Source organism: Pyxicephalus adspersus, chromosome 2 (genome assembly GCF_032062135.1).
Source record: "Pyxicephalus adspersus chromosome 2, UCB_Pads_2.0, whole genome shotgun sequence".
Lineage (NCBI taxonomy): Eukaryota > Metazoa > Chordata > Amphibia > Anura > Pyxicephalidae > Pyxicephalus > Pyxicephalus adspersus.
In genome coordinates this window covers 149,821,052-149,837,502 of record NC_092859.1, presented here as the reverse complement: position 1 = coordinate 149,837,502, position 16,451 = coordinate 149,821,052, and the positions used below count along the sequence as shown (strand labels likewise).

Sequence of the window (16,451 nt, the reverse complement as noted above, 5' to 3'; positions counted from 1 at the left end):
TATACAGGCACAAATTCACAAAGTGAACAGACTTTATTCCTTTAGTAAATCTGCAATAGATGGTTCGTCTCGCCCTTGGGGATTTCCATTTACTTCCATGTGTTGTCTCCACACTAGTGATCACACATTCCGCCACCAGTGCTGTGATAGAAAGTGAGCTGCACCTCCTCCCTACAGGAGCTCCACACACCTCCACCAAGTGAGTGGAACAAGCATCCAGAGGGTGTGGGAGAGCTCAGGGCGGGAGGGAAGAGCTCCTGAACGCCTTCTGCTGCTCACAAACACTTTCTCAATCCGTGCTGTGTAGTCTGAGCAGCCTGTGGAAGGTAAAGGAGAAGCACTGTGAGCATTGCTGGAGCTAGATCTGCTGAAGCTATGGGCTAGAGGACTAACACAGCCTGGCCACCCCCTAGTCCAGTCCCCTGCTGGACCATGGCCGTGGGGGCATTCTTGTATAGCACTGAGCCTGGACCCAGCAAACACAATCACTTTGGACTGATTATTTGTGGATCTTAAAACTTTACCCTGAGCACTTTGGGACTTGTCACTGATCAGCGTTACTGCTGCGTTCATATGATTTAACCACCACCAAGCAGGAGGATGCGTCCTAGCTGCAGGTAATTCTCCGTAGTGCCAAAGGCATCGCAAGGATGCCCCGTCTGCCCCAACCGGTGAGGCAACTGAAAATTCACAAACCAGGATCTTTATTTTTAGCCATGTGACTGTAATGATCAAATCTGGTTAGACCCAGCTGATAATACCTGTCACTTTTTAAAAAAAAATGCTGCTTTGTGAATTAAGTCTTGTATCATTTTTCATGCTCTTAGTATTAGTATTATTAATATTATAAAAGTATTTGTATAGCTTTAACATATTAAGCAGCACTGTACATTAAATAGGGGTTGCAAATTAAAGATTATAATTACACAGTATTTATATAGCGCATACATCATACATCATATTATGCAGCGCTGTACAGGGTCCATAGCTATGTCACTAGCTGTCCTCATAGGAGCTCACAATCTAACGTCCCTACCTCAGTCATCTTTCTTTAATACAGTCTAAGGTCAATTTTGGGGGGAAGCCAATTAACCTAACTGCATGTTTTTGGAGTGTGGGAGAAAACCGGAGTTCGTGGAGGAAACCCACGCAAACACAGGGAGAACCTGCAAACTCCATGCAGATAGTGTCCTGGTCGGGATTTGAACCTGGGATGCAGCGCTGCGAAGGCTAGAGCACTTCTGAGCCACGGTGCTGCCCACAGATACAGACAGTGACACGGGAGGAGGTGAGCACCCTGCCCAGAAGAGCTTACAATCTAAGAGGTGGGGGAAGTAGCACACAATAGGGGAGTAGGGTCATATAACGTAAGAAAGTTGCTCTGCCAATAAAGGTTGTTACAAAATTATGAACAACTCATTTATCCCAAAGGCATGCACCTGGAAAAGATCATTTCCATGCTATGTATGAGATGGTGTGTAAAAATGCAAATGTTCTGATGGTTAAATGGCATTTTTCTGCTTTATTACCTATCTATGACTGAAACCTTTTAAAGGTGGGAATAAGGTTCAGGTGTGCAATATATTTAATATGAGCTGAGAGTAAGAACATGGAGACATGACCTCAAACTAGCAAGGGAAGGGTGTGAAAAGTAATATTAGAAAGTATTATTTTACTGCATAGTGGATGTTTGGAATGGATTTTCAGCAAAGGTAGAAAATCAATCAAAAGTATTAACAGGACTTATGTGCACACATGCTTATTTTTATTAATTGACAGATTGATTGGGTTATAATAGAGAGATTCAGTTTGCATTCTATGAATTCATACTTAATACTGATCCTAATATTACACTTAGTTAAAATTATTGTGCAAATACTGCAGGCGTTTGGTGGTCTTTATGTACTTTTTGGATTGTGACATATTAATATTATTAAATGGAATTTATATAGCGCCAACATATTATGCAGCGCTGTACATAAATAGGGATTTATTGTTGATTGTACCTTTTTCTTACTTCTCAGTGGTCGGTTATCCAATTTTGCCCCATTTATTCCAAAAAGGGACACTATCTGTATACATTCAGTTAGGTGCACCAACGCACCCGTATGACTTTATGTATACATCTTACAGTTTACATCGATGCATTGTGTCTATGGTCCAGGTGTATCAACTTTTGAATGATAACTGTATCCATGTTTCTTGTTTGTATATTGTTTGTATATAATTATATATAATTGTATATATTTGTTTGGAAAGGGTATGGAAAGGGTCCCTCTGTAGAGTCCTATGAGTATATGTGTATATAACTACAGCTAGTTCGGGGAAAATCAGGACTGAATGAAGCAAGTGACAGCTGCTGCACTCTGTGTATTGCATACCATGTGTATTATCCGGAGATTTGCAGAGATTACCTGGCTATAGAGTGTCATTCCTGGTAGGAAACATTGCCAGAAGCTGCACGTAATAACTCAAGATGACCATCAGTTATTCTGACAAATATCAACAAACTGGATTAGCAGGGCCAGTAGGTCATTCTGATGCTGAGCAGGTCTTCTCTCTCTATCATTAGTTCGAGGTGTTGTCAGAAATGTATAGACAGGGCACAAGTTACGTCTTTTTGTACTGCCACAGGAACGTTATGCAGACTTATGCATAACTGCATCTTGATGGATAGCAGTGTATATGTCAGGCCACCCAGTGATCCAAACTTTTATGTGAAACTTGGCGGTTCGTTGACTATACAGTTTGGTACTACAGTGGGCTTTATAGGACTTATGGTTCTCTGCCATTGGACATTATGGCCCCATACACACAGGGTGATCTTCACTTCTGATCCAATGATATTAGATTTGGTAATGTGTGCTAGGCCTAAGACCTAAACCTTTAATTTGGCTTCAACATAAAACAACTCACCCAATGTCTTCTTTATAGAATAACTATCCCTTATTCTCCCTCCCCTACACCGAACTCACCTTATCTACCCTTCATGGGTCAGTACTTACTGAGATCCGAGTATTGGGTTCCATGGTGCTTACCTTCTCTTGGCACTTTGCTGCCCATGCCTTCTGGGTGGAGGCCATTGGGCTTTAACTATCCTCATCATGGAGTTAATGTGGGCTCTACTGCGCAGAAGCAGCAGAGCCTTATATATCAAATCTTTAATATCAAATGCAAGATGTATATGCACCTAAATTTCACTGTGTATCAAACTCTTGAAGTCCGTGTACAGCAAAGCTCAGAAAGAGTGGAAGGGAGAAGAAGCACAAGGAGCCAGTCAGCTATGTTGCTGAGAACGGCTTATCATTGTACTTCTTCTTTTAGTGTGAAGTCACAAGGTGGGGGTGAGCAGAGGACCTGTAGGTGAAACTGCAGCTGATGATAATGTCTCATCCCCTGCTAGACAGCTGTGCAGAAAAGCTATGCAAATCTCAGGGCTGGATGAACGGTGAAACAAATCCTTAAGCTACGTATACATGTCCAACGATTCTTGCTCTTCCATCGTCCAAACGACCGTCCTGGCGGATCCACGGACGATGGACGTCTAACGATCCTAATGCAAGGAAAGGGGAGAGCGAACAGTGGGGTGTCACTCCATCGCTCTCCCCCTCCCCTCTGCATAGACAGAAGTGTGCTGTATGTACAGCCCTCATGTCCAACGACTCTTGCCCTTCCATCTTCATGCATCGTGCAATATTAGTTGTTGGAACAGATCGTGAAAGATCCTTTCCAACGACTATTATTGCACGTGTATATCTGGCTTTAGGCAGGTAAAGCAGTTCCTATCTGTTTATCTGACCAGAAATGCATCACTCCTTCTAATAGAGTAGTTTCATGAGTAGTGTGATTCTTTCCAGTTTTTTTAAGCTTTTATGGGAATAGGTAAAAGGGTACTATATACTCCTGTACTGATTGCCCAGGATCAGGGTCAGATATCCACCCCCATATTAGGGGGTACTGTGTGTATGTACTGTAATGTACTGTGAGCTGTGGATAGTGTGAATATAGCTAGGGGTACCCTGAAAAACCTGAAAGTTATTTTAAGGGTTCCACTAGGTTAAAAAGTCAAGAAACACTGCTATAGTGCATTGGAGTCCCTGTGTGTTATGTGTTTGTTACCTGGATGATTGTCGTGGCCAGGAGATTTTCATATTCTAGAAATAGCTTCCTTCAGACAGATTTTACCTATGCATACTTTTGTTTTTTAATTTTACCTAAGGTCAGGTTCACATCTTGTGCAATGTGGGACCACACGCTCGTGCTTGTAACAAGCAATGATGTGCAGTGGGTAACCCGACCTCACACATGATTGTTTATTTTTAGGATAAGCCCTATTTAATGTACAGCTCTGCGTAATATGTTGGTGCTATATAAATACAATTTATTATTATTATAATTGTTAACCTCTCTGTCAGTCTGAATAATAAATATTTTTAAATGTCAAAATGGTACATTTAAAAATACTTATTTTAAATTTCCCGCCTGGTCACACACTCGCACGACCCGGCCGGCAACTGCAACCCCTGGCCTTGTGTCCCCAACGTTCATACGCCAGGGATGCAGATGCTGGCCAGGCATTGCCAGGCATCGCTGGAGGACACCGCGGGCATGTGGGGACCAGGTAAAACTTAAGAACTCCCTTGCAATTCCACCCCAGGTGTGGCTTGGAGTTACCACTTTTGGTACTGAAATTTAACCCGGAGCCACACTAGGGAATACCTACAGGGAGGTTAATAATATAAGCACAGGTTTACCTTGTTTGCTAACATTCACTTTGTTGGGTGAAAAGTAAAGTCAATGGATTTGCATAGTTATTCTAAATCAGTATCTCAGAAAGTACTTAAAGTGAAGTTTTTTTTTCCTTTTGGTAAATCTTTTCAATACAGTTTTTCCTGAAGATTAGCCAACATTTTGGCTGTCGGACAGGTTCCTATTTGTGCCAAATCTGGCAATAATTAGATCTTTGCTTGAAGCTTTCAACAAAGTTTTTCTAATGTGAACTCTGTGCTCCTACTGCTTAGACATGATTGAGAAATTTCACCAACCCCCTTCTCCCCCATGTAACAGGACAACAGAATTTAACATTTAAATCTTAAAGGGGAAGGGGGCTACAAGTTTTTGGCCCCTTTCCTTTTGGGAAAACTAAATTTCAGAGGATCTTTCCATGAATTCCGAGTGGCCATCCCCAATAACAATCATACAGTGGATACAGAACTATCATGCTCAACCAAGGTTCCTCCAGAGATTGCTAAGAATTCATTGAGCCATGAGCAATTTGTGACTCTCAGGTTAGTTACTATTGACACCAATGAACTTTTTAGCCATCTGTAAGGATGATTTTATAACACTGTCCAGCAATGTAAGAGACATCCTTCCCATTGATCATCACAATAATGTACTGTGAGCTGTGGATATTGTGATTTGTACTATCCACTTGTTTTATTTATCCAATCTTCAGTGGTTCTTCCATAGTACGATTGGTAACCAATTGATAAAACATTCTTGCTGATCAATCTATGAACAACCTGTTCCAAATATTGATTGAAAATGATCATTAGAAAAAGCACTTTTTCATTGGTTCAACAATTTCATCTAATTGAATGTAAATATAACACCATGTAATGGTAACATTAGATCTTCCTTCTGGTCAAGAACTTTTTCTAGTTCTGGTCAAGAACTTTGGTCAAGAAATCAGTAAGGTTGACATTCTTTCCAATGGCCAGTAATGTAAGAGACGTTCTTCCCATTGGCTACCACAAAGAAGTACTGTAAGCTGTGGATATAGTAATTATAGCCAAAGTTCCTTAGGACCCTAAAGGTATTTCAAGGATTTGCCCATGTTAAGAAGGTTGAGAAACCCTGATGTGTAATAATTTCTTAGATTAACATACATATTATTGGCACATCATCAAGTGGCTGACTTCTGTTCTTCTCAGATCTTTGGTCATAGCATGCTTTTTACATCTTGTTTTCATACTGTTTCATAAACCTGACTCTTCGGAGCAAAGAAATTAGCTTTTTATTTTGTGTAAACAAATCTGAGTAATTCTACTGCTAATAAAGAAGAATTAGGTTCTTGTGAGTCTCGGTCTATTTGACCTGGGACCTGGGACTTTGCTTCTGGGCTAATTCAGCCCTTTCTTTCCTGATGAATAGATCGAGCCTCCATTGTGAAGACACAATCACTAATTATGACTAATGCCACCAACATGTGGAAGAGGTTACATCTGCACAAATGGTGCAAATCATGTAAAAAATACAAGTTAATTAGTTTATTTAATGAGCTGGGAAGTGAAGTAGTCGTTCCTTTGTTTCTGTGTCATTTGGACTAATCCTGTGTATTTACTAGAGTTTGCACAGGTGAAACACATGACCATGAAGACCTTTAATTACACAATGGAGTCAATAAGACACTTCATCACATGCTTTGTACCAGACAGTTATGAAAGTTCTCTTTGAACAACTTTGGCTGAGAAGATTTCTGTCAGCTTTGACAGTGATTGGATCAAAGGGATAGACAAAAGTCGCTGAGATGCTCGTCTGTGTCTTGGGTTCTACAAAAGTGTCTAAGGTTTCCAAGGTATTCATGTTTTTAAATGGACCCTCGGAATAAAGTAATACAAAAAACACCCTACTGTGCTAGCTATAGTCAGGAGGTTATGGTCAGTCAAGAGGACAAATATGGACTGCCGGTTACTTTTTTCTTCTCATCTTTTACATAGATATAAAAATTAAATGTAGTATAACTATTTTTAAGAATTGCTCTAGCACTGATTCCCAGCAGTTCCCAACCAGGCATGTAATACTAATATTTAAACTTCATTCATAGACCATATTGGTCCTCTGAGATCCATGCATTGTGTTATTGCCTGTGTGAATGCGCCACCAAACTATATTCTTAGGCAGGAGTCGGCAAACCCCGGGCTTTAGGACCGAAACGGCCTAGCTGGTAGTTCGTTCTGGCCTAACGTCCCCTAGCCGATTCGGCCTAATGCCGGCCGGCAACCCGCAGCTCCGGAGCCGCGGGTTGCCAGCGGATCGGCCAGGGGGAGTTAGGAACTACCGTAACCGCCAGAGCTCCAGTGCCGCTTCCTTGCTGTGGCTCCGCCATTTACCGCGGCCGGCGTTGATACTTCCACTGCTGCGGTAAATAGGGAAAGCTCCCTGAAGGGAAATCCCTCTCCTCCGCAATGCATACGGAGGAGAGAGATTTTACTTCAGGGGGCGTTTCCTGTAGTGGGTGGGGCCATTAGGGCGGGACTCAGGGTCCGGCCTAGTGTGCTCCGGCCCACCCCTGAAATGGCCTATTGGCCATGAAAATTTGCAAACCCCTGTTCTAGAGCAAAGATTTATCATGCTTAACCAAGGTTCCTCCAGAGGTTGCTAGGGGTTCACTGAGCAATTTGTACTCTCAGGTTAGTTACTATTGACACCAATGATCTTTTTGGCTATCTGTAATGATTGTTTTATAAAACTGACCAGCAATGTAAGATACATTCTTCCCACTGGCCATCACAATAATGTACTGTGAGCTGTGGATATTGTGAATATAGCTAGGGGTACCCTGAACAACCTCAGTGTAATTTTAAGGGTTCCACTAAGTTAAAAAGTCGAGAAACACTACTATAGTGCATTGGAGTCCCCGTGTGTTATGTGTCTGGCGTTTTTTGGAGTCCCCGTGTGTTATTTGAGTGGCCATGTGACATTTCACATTCTAGAAAGAGCTTCCTTCAGACAGATATTACCTATGAATATTTTTGTTTTTTTACTTTACCTAAGGTCAGGTTCACATCTTTGCAATGTGGGACCACACGCTCGTGCTTGTAACAAGCAATGATGTGCAGTGGGTAACCCGACCTCACACATGAGTGTTTTATTTTTAATATAAGCCCTATTAAATGTACAGCTCTGCATAATATGTTGGTGCTATATAAATACAGTTTATTATTATTAACCTCTCTGGCAGTCTGAATAATAAATAGTTTTAAATGCCAAACTGGTACATTTAAAAATACTTATTATTTTAAATTTCCTGCCTGGTCCCACCCCCCAGCCGCACACTCCCACGACCCGGCCGGTATCTGCAACCCCTGGCCTTGTGTCCCCAACGTTCATACGCCAGGGATGCAGATGCCGGCCGGGCATTGCCAGGCATCGCTGGAGGACACCGCGGGCATGTGGGGACCAGGTAAGACTTAAAAACTCCCTTGCAATTCCACCCCAAGTGTGGCTCGGAGTTACCGCTTTTAGTACTGAAAATTAACCCCTCGGGAATACCTCCAGGGAGGTTAATAGGATAGTTACAGGTTCACCTTGTTTGCTAACATTCATGAAAATTAAAGTCAATGGATTTGCATATTTATTCTAAATCAGTATCTCAGAAAGTACTTAAACTAAAGTTTTTTTTTTCATTTTGGCATATCTTTTCAATACAGTTTTTCCTAAAGGTTAGCCACGATTTTGACTGTCGGACAGGTTCTTATTTGTGCCGAATCTGGCAATAATTAGATCTTTGCTTGAAGCTTTCAACAAAGTTTTTCTAATGTGAACTCTGTGCTCCTACTGCCTAGACATGATTGAGAAATTTCACCAACCCCCTTCTCTCCCATGTAACAGGACAACAGAATTTTACATTTAAATCTTAGTAGTTGTTGACATGCTAAGAATGTATGTAGTCATTGATTTGTTTTGGTGCCTAATCTGAAAGAACTCTGATGGCCTGCTGGTGGGTTATATTATACTGGGAGCTGTTACGGAATACATGTCACTTCAAAATAACTTATATTCTGCACAAAATCCATACATCTGGCATCCCTTTAGTTTCACATAATGTTCTAAATCCAATAGTTTATCTCCTGCTTATATGCTCCTCTCTGGTATTCCACTAACCCGACTCTCTCCTCTACAATCTATTATGAATGCTGCAGGCAGACTCATCCATCCTTCCCTCTGCTCCTCTTCTGCCACATCTCTTTGTAGTTCTCTCCATTGGCTTCCATTTCACCTTAGAATCAAATCCAAGCTCCTGTGCTTTGCCTTCAAATCCCTACACAGTTCTTGTCCCACTTACCTTTCTGACCTGATAGAAAAATACCCCCCTAGCCGCTCTCTCTGCTCCTCCAATGACCTACTAATGACTTCCTAACTCATAACCTCATTACACGCATGGCTCCAAGACTTTTCTAGAGCTGCCCCAACTCTCTGGAATGGTCTTCCTCCTCCTATTTGGCTTGCTCCTAATTTCTGCTCATTTAAAAGAGCACTAAAAACCCATCTTATCAAACTTGCCTACCTGTCTTCTGTTTCCCTCACTGCTTATTCACCATTCCATAACCCCCCTCCTATTGTGTGATACTCCCCCCACTTCTTAGATTGTAAGCTCTTCGGGGCAGGGTCCTCTCCTCCTCCTGTGTCACTGTCTGTATCTGTCTGTCATTTGCAACCCCTATTTAAGATACAGCTCTGCATAATGTATTGGCACTATATAAATCCTGCATTATAATAATAATAATTTTTCTAAATTAAAAAATCATTTGTATTGGGACAGCCAAAGCTATCCCTTCTAGATCAATGACACTCATTACAAGAAGTATAGCAAATTTTAGGATAGATCCTTGTCTTCTTTTTTTCCTTGTAGATCTTAAAATAGATCACTCCAGTGCGCCAAAAAAGTTGTACGGGTTACAAATTCCAGTACTGTGAAAAGGAGTTACATACCATTAACTGTCGGGAACCTTCTAAACTAAACTCCTGCCACTTTTGTAAACCTCAGAACTTTTCCAAGGATGCCATATTCTCTGCAGCAAGCTGTGTGTAATCTAATCTCAATGAGCTTTCTGCAGACTGTGAGAGGGGTAGTAAATCAATTTTAGGAGCAGGTAGTAAGCAGTCAAGAAAATCCCATTCTGTTCCATTGTTGCAAGAAAAATGTGAATAAAAAAAAGTTGCCATGGCATGTTATGATATTTAAACCATACAGTGGATACATTTTAACATCCCCTCTCTTCTACACAACCAAATGATTGTTAGCAGTGATGAATTAAAGTAAATACAAGCAATAATGTCCAGAAAAGGAGCACAGATAGTCGAGGGCAATGTTCCTGGACTTTTTAAACATGGGGAAACACCTTGAAATAACTTCCTATCAGGGAGCCTCTGCTAAGGCTACGTACACACTTGCAATGGTTCTCGTCCAATAATCAGCTTAGGACCGTTATCGAATGAGAATCTGGCGTGTGTACAGCGGTCGCCGTCCACCATTCGAACGACCATCCTGGCTGATCCACAGACGATGGAGGACGAATGATCATAATGGAAGTGAAGGGGAGAGAGCGCAGCAGGGTGCCGCTCCATTGTTCTCCCTCTCCTCTCTCCATAGAGAAGAACGGTGCTGTATGTACAGAACTCGTTCATGCATCGTGCAGTAGTTTGTTGTTGGAAAGCATTGTGAAAGATCCTTTCCAATGACAATTATTGCATGTGTGTATGCAGCCTAAGATTACCATATCCACAGCTCATTGTATATGGCTTTGGTGGTCTTGCTCTATTTTTTTTTTGCATCACTAGAAACAGAACATTTATATAAGAATTTAAAGGTCCTGAAAACTGGGTCAGGATTTTTTATTATAAAGCAACATTCTTACACTTATGTCAAACAGAAATTGTGGAGTAGAGACTATAATACTGGTACCAGAAAAGAGAAGAACACACTGAAGATCACAATCATCAAAAGCATAGGCAGGATTGGGTGGAATGTTCATAAAATAGTCAATTTATAAAGTTTTGTGATATTTTGAAATCTTTAAGGACACTTTTTAGTTTCTTACGGAAAGTCTTCATGGACCTTTTCAGTTCTTGGACATGTGCTCTGGACATGTTTTGTGTTTGTCTGAGAAAAAGTGGCTAGTATGCATTGAACTGATTGTGAATTGTATACTGGAGGTTAAATAGGAGCGTGGAAAGGTGTTTGTATGAGGACAAGCATTCTTTACCAAATTGGGGCATGATCACCATACGGCCTCATAAGCCCTCTTCTACAGGTCGACTCTTGCAATTCAAGCTCAATACTATAGTTACATAATAAATCAGGTTGAAAAAAGTTCAACAAGTTCAACCACTAAGGAAATAAACATATCCCAGAGATAAAGCAGACATTGGACCATGTCAATGGACATGGTTAATCCAGGGGAAGGCAAAAAAAAAAACCTGGTACAATTTTCTCCAACGGTTGCAAAAAAGTCCTGATTCCATGAGGCAATCGGATGTTCCCTGGATCAACGGTCTCTGTTATCTTTACTTTATAGTCTTAATACCCAGTTATATTCTGTGCTGCTAGAAATCATCCAGCTTTTTCCTAAAGTAATCTATAGTAGTTGCTGAAGCTACTTCCTGAGGGAGCCGATTCCACATTTTCACAGACCTTACAGTGAAGAATCCCTTCCTTATCCGGAGATTAAACTTCTTTTCTCCCAAACGCAAGGAGTGCCCCCTTGTACTTTGTAACTAACTTAAAGTGAATCAATACCAACCCTTAAAAACAGATGCCATTATGGTTGTGTTAAAAGGACATTTGTCAACCAAATCTTCAGCCCACAAAGGTTATTGTATTTGTCAAATCTTGTTAAAGGAACACTTTTTGAAGTCATTCAAGTTAAAGAAAAGGCTAAGCCAAAATACAAAGCAAACAGACCAGGGATGATTGTCTCTCATTATCGGAGGTATTATGAAGCAGCAGCTCTGAGCCTCCTATCTCTTCTTTGGAATGTGGATCTTGTAGAATTTTTGTCTTGTTTGCACAATTTTAAAGGGTGAAAAACACACACCATGGGGGTGAAGGGGAAGACAGATATGTCTGGAAAAACAAAATACCTTGTCAGATATATTGGCTTTGCAAACATATAAGATTTTACTTGTGAGCTGTGATGTTGGTTGTATAAGCAGAGGGAACCTTTTATTATACAGAACTTTTAACTATACTAAGAGAGGAGTTGTGCTGTTCTTGTTGCTAGATTCTATGATTTTAGGAACCAGAAAAGAAGTTTAATGTTCTTGTTATCAAATCTCTTTCTGCAATATAAGGTGGTTGTTTTTTGGTGTCTTCTCTGGAAAATAACCTTTTGGTCTGATCCTGGTGTGATGTTAAAGCCTCACGCATATTTGAAGCTATGTACACTATGTATATACTGTCCCCAAGTTAAGGACATCCAACATATGAAGGACTCCTAGATACATACCGGGCTTCCCTGCTTGCTGGTGTGCAGGGTGGAGGCTTGATGGGGGGGGGGTTGCATGACTTGCAGAAGAAATCTTTTGCTAAACAAAGCTGAGGTTGTGGGTGATCTTAAGGACTGAGTTATTCTGCAAGCTATTGTAACTTTTTAAGGACCACGACAAACTCTGAAGATGTTTCTTTTTGCATATCAGAGCACAGCTTGCTCCATTTTTCTTTCCTCGCTTTGTTTGTGATTAACTCACAGTGAGGATTTTATACAGTAACTGACACCACACTGCCTAAAAATATGTTGAGACAAACATCTGTCCTAATTGTATTTATTAAAATAATAAACCTGTTCTGACATACAGATTGAACAAATTGCCCCATCTCATTCAACTTTAAAGCCCTAATTGCCCTAAAGGAAAATGGAGAGGAATATTTGGGTTCATTGATGATCTGACCTGTAGATCATTTGGTTTCAATGATTAAACTGTTTACCCAGAATCAGGGTGCGGGTGTTTCACTTCACGCTGACTTACCTTGCTGCATACTTATTCTGGGTCAGTGATGCAGGAAGCATAGAAGCCAGAGACAGGCTGGGTGGGTGATACCCACGCTGTTAACTGGTTCTGGGCGATTACTTTCAACCGCTAGCTGTCCAGATCATTCAGTGGCAGCTTTGGCAAGCAGTTACTGCATGTGATTGGCTGTGGTTGTGGCTGGCTTGCACTGGTCGCAATGTATTACCTATTTCAACCACTAGCAAAAACAATTAAAATATGGTCCAATCATGTCTATAGAGCTCGGCGAGCAGCAGACTGCACTAAGGTGCTGCACTGAGCAGTGAAAAAAGGAGCAGTGATGGGCTCACTTCTGTATCTCACTGCTTCCTACCTTTGTTAGCATATGACAACGGAATGGCTTCTTATGCTGCTTCCTAATCTTTTTCTGCTGTACAAGAGACTGATGTGAAATTCAGAAACAGATTCAAAGTCACAAATTGCCCATTGTTAATGGAACCCTGGCAACCTCTGGAGGAACCCTGGTTGAGAAACACTGCTCTAAGCTTTCCATGGTTCCTCATTTTCTTCCTTCCAATGACATTTTCTTAAATAACCTTTCCATTTCCATTGCAAACCTTCCATAACTGTGTCTCTTTTTTTTTTGTATATTGCAAGCAGGATGAGAGGCGAGAAGCTCACAGTGTGCTCCTTCAGTACAGGAAAGTCCCCTGTATGATACTAAAGGAAAGGCTGGAGGTCACCTTATTTCACTCATAGCCGGTTTTATTAGGTTATAGGGAAATGTAGGACTAGAGCAGGCATGACTAAACTATGGCCCGTGGGCCTTATAAGACCCAATAGCTATGTTTCTCTGGCCCTTTGGGTGGTCCGCGGCTCTGGCCGGTGTCACCCCGAGCAAGGTCAGGAGGAAGACCCCGCTGGGGGGCGCACCAGTCAGAGCTGCGGAACATGTCCCCCGGATCTGAGCCTGCAATGGGAGAGTGGGTGGGCTGTCACTGCACACAACCCACCCACTCCCCCATCGCAGGCTCAGATCTGCAATGGGAGAGTGGGCGGGGTTATGCTATCATGACATCACATTCAGTGGCATCATGATGGCATAACCCTGCCCACTCTCCTATCGGCCCCTCAGTCAAATTTTATTTCAGATTGTGGCCCCTGACTAAAAAAGTTTGCCCACCCCTGGACTAGAGCCATTTTTGTGCTATGCTGAATTTAATATTCTTGAAACAGCACCAAATCCCTTCACCAGTTATCTCCATCATCCAATCTACACATAGAATGAGAAATGTTCGGTGTGGGATCTGTGCTTGTCTAGGTTTTAAAATGATATAGATACACAAAAGATTAATGAACTATCCCCAATTTCACTTCAATTCCATGAGAATAGATATTTGCAGTGCTTTATACTGAGGGGATGTAAAATGTAGCAATCTAATTGAGACATCTGGTTTTAATTTTTTTTTAAGGTTGAACCCCAGCACAGGGTATGATCCACACATCATATTATTTCCACACAACAAAATATTTAAAATGATCTACCAACAACGGTCTTTGGACTTAATAACTCTTGTGCGCAGTAGAGTTCATTTTGAAAGGCAGGGCTCTGCGATCTACTCGCGTTGCCTTTGCGATCTACCGGTAGATCCCGATCCACGTGTAATAGATTGGTGCATACGCTGCCTATTGTCTCCACTTGTGTATCTGAGAGAACTTCAGATCTGAGCTAGAAAGTAACCATACTAGAGGGGCTGCAAGCGTAAATAACAGTGTCAGTATTTTTTATAAATGGAATTTTTTTATGGAATATTTTGTTGCACAATCATATTATAAGTCATTGACAAAGAGATTTGCATTTGTTACATAAAGTTCCATGCCATTCATAGCCAAAAGGTAAGTCTGGAGATTTAAAGAATTGCAACCTACCAGTTGAGTATTTCAGATTTTACTCCAGGCTTTGCTGTGATCCACCTCCCCACCTCAGTATTTGCTGTTAGTAAACCTCTAATCTTGGAACCTCTATTTATTTTTTATTCATTTTTGGAAGGAATGGAATTCCAAAACACGCTCAAAAAGTTTTTTTTTTCGTACCTATGATGCTCTAGAATTATTATCATTACACAGTATTTTTATAGTGCCATCATATTACGCAGCGCTGTACAAAGTCCATAGTCGTGTCACTAACTGTCCCTCAAAGGAGCTCCCAGTTTAATGTCCCTACCATAGTCATATGCCATTAATGTAGTCTAAGGTCAATTTAGGGGTAAGCCAATAAAATCTAACTATGTTTTGGGATGTGGGAGGAAACCTACACAGACACGGGGAGAACCTGCAAACTCCATGCAGAGAGTGTCCGGGCTGGGATTACGAACCTGGGACTTAGTGCTGCAAAGGTGGGACTGCTAACCACTGAATTATCCTTGGAAAATTAAATTTGCTGCTAAAGCTTTTAGAGATAGAGGAACACAACAGAGATTAAGGGAGCACCTTCCATTTAGCCATGGATGGTTCTTAATGAATTCTGTCTGCATCTCATTTTAAAAAGAATGCCATGGAATTAGATGATTTTAGCAGAGAACTAAATTATTCACTGATTGTTTTCACTTGATGTTTGGAATGTCTTTATAGAGGAGCCATTATAAATGTATTTGTGGCCATACGTACTCCACTCTGATACCCATTTAGTGCATGGTTAAACCTGTGTTATTTTATTGTTATGCACATTTAGATTAGTGATTAGGTCCATATTCACGCTGTGACTTCCATACGAATGAATTACCACAATGCACATTATGTGTTGGTGCACTGGGATGGTATTCATTCTTAATGGTACTCCAAGTGGACCTTACCAGCTCAGCGTGTAGCAACATACCCCATGCATTGCTGTGTTTGTGTTGTTGTGGGTTAAGAAACCAATTCAAATTATTGGGCTGTCCCATACCAACATGCTGAGTTTTAAAGATAAAGCTCTTGGCCATAGTTGGAACAAGCCCTGAAATACATAACCTAGCCAAAATATAAAAAAAATCCTTAAGAATGAGGGGGCAGTGTTTTGATCTGGGGTACCTGAGGGGGCAGCGTTATGATCTGGGGTGCCTGTGGGGGCAGTGTAATGGTCTGGGGTCCCTAAGGGGGCAGCATTATGATCTGGGGTGCCTGTGGGGGCAGTGTTATAATCTGGGGTACCTGTGGGGGAAGTGTTATGATCTGGAGTGTCTGTGGGGGCAGTTTTATGCTCTAGGATGTCTGTGGGGGCAGTTTTATGATCTGGGGTGCCTGTGGGGGCAGTGTTATGATCTGGAGTGTTTGTGGGGCAGTGTAATGGTCTGGGGTACCTGTGGAGGCAGTGTTATAATCTGGGGTGCCTGTGGGGGCAGTGTTATGATCTGCGGTACCTGTGGGGCAGTGGTATGATCTGGGGTGCCTGTGGGGGCAGTGTTAAAATCTGCAGTGCCTGTGGCGGCAGTGTTATGATCTGGGGTGCCTGTGGGGGCAGTGTTATGATCTGGGGTGCCTGTGGGGGCAGTGTTATGATCTGGGGTGGCAGTGTTATAATCGGGGGTGCCTGTGGGGGCAGTGGTATGATCTGGGGTGCCTGTGGGGGCAATGTTATGTCCTGGGGTGCCTGTGGGGGCAGTGTTATGATCTGGGGTACCTGTGGGGGTCAGATTTTGGTTTGGCAAAGTTATGGGCCCAAAAAATTAGGTCAGCTG

At 41.7% G+C, this 16,451-nt stretch overlaps 1 protein-coding gene across 1 annotated transcript in view; it reads left to right on the top strand.

Moving 5' to 3' along the window:
• Nucleotides 1-200: 200 nt before the first annotated feature.
• The window catches only part of LOC140324691 (ADAMTS-like protein 5), a 60,600-nt gene continuing 44,349 nt past the window's right edge, over nucleotides 201-16,451 (top strand). The window contains exon 1 of the mRNA XM_072402766.1: nucleotides 201-617. Coding sequence (XP_072258867.1) covers nucleotides 601-617 — 17 coding nt within the window. The 5' untranslated portion in view covers nucleotides 201-600. The remainder of the gene's footprint in view (nucleotides 618-16,451) is intronic.